Source organism: Procambarus clarkii, chromosome 65 (genome assembly GCF_040958095.1).
Source record: "Procambarus clarkii isolate CNS0578487 chromosome 65, FALCON_Pclarkii_2.0, whole genome shotgun sequence".
Classification (NCBI taxonomy): domain Eukaryota; kingdom Metazoa; phylum Arthropoda; class Malacostraca; order Decapoda; family Cambaridae; genus Procambarus; species Procambarus clarkii.
Window position 1 is genome coordinate 26,447,509 of NC_091214.1, and position 7,305 is coordinate 26,454,813.

The 7,305-nt window shown below is 45.0% G+C and overlaps 1 protein-coding gene across 1 annotated transcript in view; it reads right to left on the reverse strand.

Moving 5' to 3' along the window:
• Nucleotides 1-7,061, reverse strand: part of LOC123758052 (uncharacterized) — a 15,734-nt gene extending 8,673 nt beyond the window's left edge. The window contains exons 1-2 of the mRNA XM_069309740.1: nt 6,821-7,061; nt 2,263-2,744 (exon numbers count right to left, since the gene is read on the reverse strand). Of these exons, the coding sequence (XP_069165841.1) occupies nt 2,263-2,744; nt 6,821-7,061 (723 nt within the window). The remainder of the gene's footprint in view (nt 1-2,262; nt 2,745-6,820) is intronic.
• Between the last annotated feature and the right edge of the window lie 244 nt (nt 7,062-7,305).

Sequence of the window (7,305 nt, forward strand, 5' to 3'; positions counted from 1 at the left end):
TGAAACGGAAGAAGAGGGTAGGGTGAGGGATGTTAAGTAAATGACTTGACCGGGCTACGAATAGGGGGTTAAATAGGGGTGAAACTGACGAGCAGAACTGAGGAAAAACATTAAAAAGTAGGGGATGGGGTGAGACCCATGGATGAGCTGTGAAAAAGATTTCATAGACTAGGAGAAGTTAAAACAGGATTACGAAGAAGAGAAGATCAAGACTTCGAATAAGAAAAAGAAGAAAAACAAGGATAGAAAAATTTGAGAAAATGCGACAAAGAAGGGAGCTGACGCATGGAATAAGGTCATATGTGAAGAGGATGAGGAAGGAAAGTGTGAAGAAGAATGAAGAGCTGGGCTAGAAGAACAGGGAAGGAGCAGAAGGATGGATGGAGGGAGGGAGGGAGGGAGGGAGGGAGGGAGGAAGGAAGAGAGGAAGGGAGGGAGGGAGGGAGGAAGGAAGAGAGGAAGGGAGGGAGAAAGGGATGGAAAAGGGGAGCAAAGCCATAAAGCATCACGAGATTCAACACACAAAGAAGCCCACTGAAACAACCCCCCCCCCCCTCCCCCTTTTACAAAACTACCCTAGCAACAACTACCCATTTCTGCCACCACTACCACCCACTACTGCCTCCATCTCCCCTACTACCCCTCCAAAATCGTATAACTGGTTGAGTTCCATGCAAAAATTGTATTCCTTAATTTCCCCCTTAATTGTATTCCCAATTGCAAGCAATATAATCACCAATGTATTTCCTAATTCCATCCTTAGCCGTCTGTCTTACATTCCTGTCAGTATACATCTAATTTGTCGTGGTAGAAAATAATAATCTAATTTGTCAACTGATCACATTTTTATTGCATGCCATTTGACAGCAAACTCATCTCTCTCTTGCACCAAAATGCTAATCACTGATGCAACAGCATTGCGCACATATTTTGCTGATATTTAGGCGTAGTTTCATTCATTTATTATGCACCCCGTTGCACTTTCTGTGGGGTGGATTTGGACCCCATACCCATCCTGTCTATGGTAATTTCCCCACACACACACACATCATGTGGGTGGTAGTGGATACCATACCCATGGTAGGGGGGGTGATTTGGACCCCCCATACCCATCCTGTCAATGGTAGTGGTCCCCATACCCATCCTGTGGGTGGTAGTGGACCCCCTACCCATCCTGTGAGTGGTAGTGGACCTCTTAACTATGCTGTTGGTGATAGTGGACCCCATACCCATCCTATGGGTGATAGTGAACACCATCCTTCATCCTGTGGGCTGTAGAGAATCCCATACTCATCCTGTGAGTTATAGATGGCCCCCATAGCCATCCTGTGGGTTGTAGATGGCCCCATACATATCCTGTGGGTTGTAGATGACCCCATGCCCTTCCTGTGGGTGATAGTGGACCCCATATCCATCATGTGGGTGGCAGAGGACCCCATACCCATCCTGTGGGTGGTGTTGAACCCCATTCCTATCATATTGGTGGTAGTGGAGCCCCTTACTCATTCAGTGGGTGGTAGTGGACCCCATGACCATCCTGCGGGTAGTAGTGGACCCCATGACCATCCTGCGGGTAGTAGTGGACCCCATGACCATCCTGCGGGTAGTAGTGGACCCCATGACCATCCTGCGGGTAGTAGTGGACCCCATGACCATCCTGCGGGTAGTAGTGGACCCCATGACCATCCTGCGGGTAGTAGTGGACCCCATGACCATCCTGCGGGTAGTAGTGGACCCCATGACCATCCTGCGGGTAGTAGTGGACCCCATGACCATCCTGCGGGGGTGGTAGTGGACCCTATGCCCATCCTGCCGGTAGTAGTGGATAAGGTCACTGAGGCACACAAGATGCTCAGGAATTAAACCCTAACATTCCATTAGTTACAGTCATGATAAGGTAGTTACACAGTTAAAGTGCTCTCGCAGCTTTTCAACAGTTGATGCGTTAAACAGGAAGATGGATCTTTCGGACGTTATATAAATATTAATTTCTCAAACATTCCATTCAACTTCCAATCAAGTAGTGTATTTTGCTCTCTACGGAACAGATAACAGGTCAATGGTACTAAAAAACAAAAGCTAGCGTGTCGCAACGTGAAATAAATGTAAGCGTGTTGCAGCATTGCCAGTATGCAATACTAGGATGTAAGCTGGTGTTGCCAAGGCCGGCACACACACACACACACCTTCAAGGCAACACGCCGGCCGCGCCTCGTGGTCGAGGCGGCAGGAGTTGCACAATCAACACTGCAGAGGGCCGACTCCCTGTTGATAGGCCGAGTCCCTGTTGGTAGGCCGAGTTCCTGTTGGTAGGTCGAGTCCCTGTTGGTAGGCCGAGTTCCTGTTGGTAGGCCGAGTCCCTGTTGGTAGGTCGAGTCCCTGTTGATAGGCCGAGTTCCTGTTGGTAGGTCGAGTCCCTGTTGGTAGGTCGAGTCCCTGTTGATAGGCCGAGTCCCTGTTGGTAGGCCGCGTCCCTGTTGGTAGGCCGACTCCCTGTTGATAGGCCGAGTCCCTGTTGGTAGGTCGAGTCCCTGTTGGTAGGCCGCGTCCCTGTTGGTAGGTCGAGTTCCTGTTGGTAGGTCGAGTCCCTGTTGGTAGGCCGAGTTCCTGTTGGTAGGCCGCGTCCCTGTTGGTAGGTCGAGTCCCTGTTGGTAGGCCGAGTTCCTGTTGGTAGGCCGCGTCCCTGTTGGTAGGTCGAGTCCCTGTTGGTAGACCGTCAGTTTCCTTATGCATAGGCTTCGGGCCTACGAAAGGGAATGGACGAGAGGGAAGTATGAGATAATTACACACAAATGTGAATAATTCTCAGGGAATAATTCATGGATTCGAACCACAGTCCTCTCTTGAAAAGACCCCAAGCATCTTACCCCAACACCACGACACCGTAACAGGGCTTAAAATAGCCGTTGAAACACAAATCCATATACCTCTGTCTGTCTCCCCTTTTGTAACTATCCAGTAGTTACTCCAACGACCTGGCGGACACTGAAGAGTGGACTGTGAAGCCATTCTTGTGGCTGGCTGGCAACAGGAAGGAGTTATGAGGAGAAAGCGCCAAGCCATTACGACTATATAGCACTTGGAAGGGGTCAGGATAAGGATTTGGGATGGGACGTGGGGAAAGGAATGGTGCCCAATCACTTGGACGGTCGGGGATTGAACACCGTGCGGTTGGCAACAGGAGACAAAGTGTGTTTCATCTTGAAGATGCCAATCCTAAGGTCGTAATGCGCTATACAAGTTTCTCCACAAGTTTGTTTATCTCCTGTTGACGAGTTGGTTTGTAAAACTGGTGTTGAACGGAGTTACAAACAGTGGGGACAAACAGTAAAATAATGAAATTTAACAAACTGTAAGTAAACAAATGAAGTTCGAAGAGAGAGGATATATGGCTGTGAAGGAGGAAAAGTCAATATTGACTCAAGTGACTTATCTAATTTGAAGATAAGAATAGGCCGCGAGATTGTAATTACGCTCCTGCTTGTCAGGGGTGATACAAGGGTGTCCAGGAGAATACAGCGCGGTATCTTGTAACATAAACAGTCATATTTGACGTGAAGCGGGTTGAAGTAGCACAAATAAGAAGCAGAACACTTTGAATAATAGTGACCCATGAGTTCGTGTAAAGAGAGATTTGATTTAGCTAATTATACAACCTTTATACACCCATCGAGGGCGCCTGACAGCTGGGTGGACAGCGCTTCGGATTCGTAGTCCTGAGGTTCTGGGTTCGAGCCCCGGTGGAGGCGGAGACAAATTGGCAAAATATTTCTTTCACCCTGATGCTCCTGTTACCTAGTAGTAAATATGTACCTGGGAGTCGGAGTAGTTAACAAATGGAATGCATCACTACTTAATGTATATCGTTGTGTGGTGTGCGCGCTCGTGTGCGTGTGCGCGCGTGCATATGCGTGCAAGCAATATGAAAACAGAATAATATTGCAACCGTATGAATCTACTTGTGAATAATGTATCAGCCGAAACAGTGCAGTGCGTGGTGGTGTTAAGGCAGGACCAGCTGTTTGTGCAGGTGATCACCCATTCAGACGAGAGCCACACCCAGAGCTGCTTAGCCTTATACCTGGTCGGCGACGCGCCTTAAAATCCGACTGACGTACCTGGACAAGTACTGGGATGGGCGAGAAGATAACCTCTCTGATAGGAAACAGAAGGTTACTGTGAGAGACGTCGGAATGGGGAGACGGTACAAGTCACGTGCTCGCTCAGGTAGATGAAAAGAGCATTAATATGGTTAAAAAAAAATTATGAACGTAATCAATTCTAAAACGTCAGAAAGGAACGAAAAACACTGATAAGACAAGAAGGAAAAGTTGATAGTGCTATAAGATAATTAACAATAATACATAGATAACAAAACTAAGGCTCGCCATATAGCGAACTATTTAACATTAACGAAACAGCAAATTATAAGGAAATGAAATATAGGACTAACTGCGTATATAAAATATAAGACAACAAAGACGTGACCGTGATGCTGACGCAAGTATTACTTCACGAGTCTTCCTGTAACCACACTCATAAGTCAAGATAAAGTTTGTGACAGGTTTTTCCTTGCCATACTTTACCTGCTGATGTATTACGCACACGCGAATTCGTGTAAATATTTTGCATCATGGCGTCTTCCACCTGTCATTCAAAAAAAAGGATAATACCTTCAGCTACTAATGACGGAGTCTACAAAATAGGTACTACAGCCCACCTTTTTTTTCCCCAGCCACTTTGACTGGACGGTAGAACGACGGTGTCGCTTCATGCAGGTCGGCGTTCAATCCCCGACCGTCCAAGTGGTTGGGCACCATTCCTTCCCCACGTCACATCTCAATTCCTTATCCTGACTCCTTCCAAGTGCTATATAGTTACGATGGCATGCAAGACTTGGCGTCCGTAAATCTCATGCTTGTGTTGTGTTTATAAAGTCTCTTCTCTCCAAGTATTTTACCAGCCTTTTTCCTCTTGTTCTCTTGTATGATCTTGTATACCAGTGAGAGGTACAGACTTGTAGCTTAGCAAGTTCAGGATATCTGTTTTTGGTTATTTTGGCTGTCTTCAGTGATTCTGATAGTTCTTTTCCGGTTTCCGGTGACATTTTATATATCAAACTTGGGACGTAAGCTTACTCTTGCTGGACACAGTAAGAGCTTGTCTGAACCCACAGCCTTAGTGACCTGCTGAACACATCTGTCTCCTTACGTCATTGTTAGTATATTAATGTCTTCCAGAGGAGCTTGGTTTGAAACCATGCTTCTCTTGTTTTTTAAGCAGTTTCCCCCTCATTTACCAGTTGTTTACCTGTAGTCCGTTCCGAGAGGCTTCTACTCGTTCCAATCCCGTAATAGAAGTCAGACTAGTTTTGTGATAATTTAGTAACAAAGTTATTTAGGTAATTTTAAAGGTCATTTAGTAACAAAGGCTGTTGCTTGGAGCATCCCACAGGCCCATTACAGGCCGGTTGGTTCGGCACTTCCTGTAAGGACTTTTTACAAGAGTTCTTACATTCTTGTAAAGCGTTTCGGGCAGTGATTCTTCTAATTGTCTCGAACGCCTAGAATTTGCGTTCCGGCATTTTATCTTGTATTTGCTGGAGGGAGGATGAAGAGCCGTGAATCTTTAATGCCTATATAGTGTTGTGTAATTATTCCTATGTTACCTCTGCTCTTCATTAGGTCTATTTTGTATTTCCTATCATATCTTTTGATCAAGTAGGTTGATATTTTATTGTGAATATTTGAGATCTAACTGTCCAGGATCTTCCATGTATATGATAACTTGAGATATCAAATAGGTCCCTTAAAAATGTCATTAGACGAGAACTCCTGGATGAATTTGAAGAAAGTAGAACAGTGCAAACTGGAACTAGCAGGTCCATTGTTTATCACAATGAAATATGTGAAGTAAAACATGTGTATGGGGCAAATAACAAAGTTAGCTTACTAACTGAAGTTGTCACAGCTCGTATAAGACTTGGCTAAAGTATCTCTGGCAGTTCGGCTTGTATAGGGATCTAGATGAAGTAAAGTGTAAAGTGTGTGGACAAAGACAGGGACACACACTCGAACACTATATCTTGGAATGTAGTAAAGTTGAGCCATTTAGAGATAAATCTAAGCTCACGCTATATGATATGGCAACCTATCATATTACCATGGATAAAATACCTGAAATCCTTGCACTGTATCTATATTTCGCTCCCAGTAGATAAACGACATATGAGATTAAGAAACAAGTAGTGTATTGTGAAAACTAATAATAAAGAGCAGCTCCCCTATAATTGTAATATCTCCACTGCTCAAACAACTGTGTATTAGCGATAAGACCTACCATGTATGTATAATAATTTACTGTAAATATATAGCTCTTGAAATAGAACATTCTTTGTAAATAGCTGACATTGTAGTTATAAGGTGTGAAGGATAGATGAAATTGTTTATGTAATTGTCTCTGTTGAGGTCTGATAAAGACCTTTTGTGCCCTCTATAATGCTTTTTGCGCTACCGCTCACAGGATGAGTATGGGGTGCACAATAAACTAGCCGCCTCCAGCGGCAACAAATAAAAATTATGATAACTCTTTCCTCTCCTTGGTAGAGAGAATATTTTGGGCTTAGCTGGGACGAGCTCATTGTGGGGTTCCTGTTACGCGTTACTGGGGTTCCTGTTACGCGTTACTGGGGTTCCTGTTACGCGTTACTGGGGTTCCTGTTACGCGTTACTGGGGTTCCTGTTACGCGTTACTGGGGTTCCTGTTATGTGCGTCAGTACCATCACCAGTAAAGGAGACTATAGTCCTATCTCCTGTTTACTGTTTCTGTCCTCCTTGTGTCGCTGTGTTGACTTGATTTGAGTCTTAGCTGTATCTTGTACGTCGTTTCCAAGGTTTTTTTTTCCAGATATTCTTCTCCTAGTGAAGAAGACATTTCTGGCCCTCTGGTACCTCTCCCTCTCTGGTATTCTTTTGTTCCCGTCGTTTTTCCATGACCTCGAGTTTTGTTTTGCTTTCTCACCATACCTTGTTAGGGGTGTTCCACTTAGTTCGGTCACCATCGTGTTCCTCACCAACATTCTTTCATTTCCTTATTGTTTCGTGTTCGGAATGCCAGCCTACTATCTTCTGATCCCCCCTTTCCTAAACTGCTTTGGCTACTTCTATCAGATATTCAAATTCCAGTATCGAGTGATTGGGCATTCTCAAAAGGGATACAAAAAATCACTTCTATGTTTGCTTCGGCACCATTCCTTCCCCCCATCCCATCCCTAATCCTTATCCTGACCCCTTCCAAGTGTTATA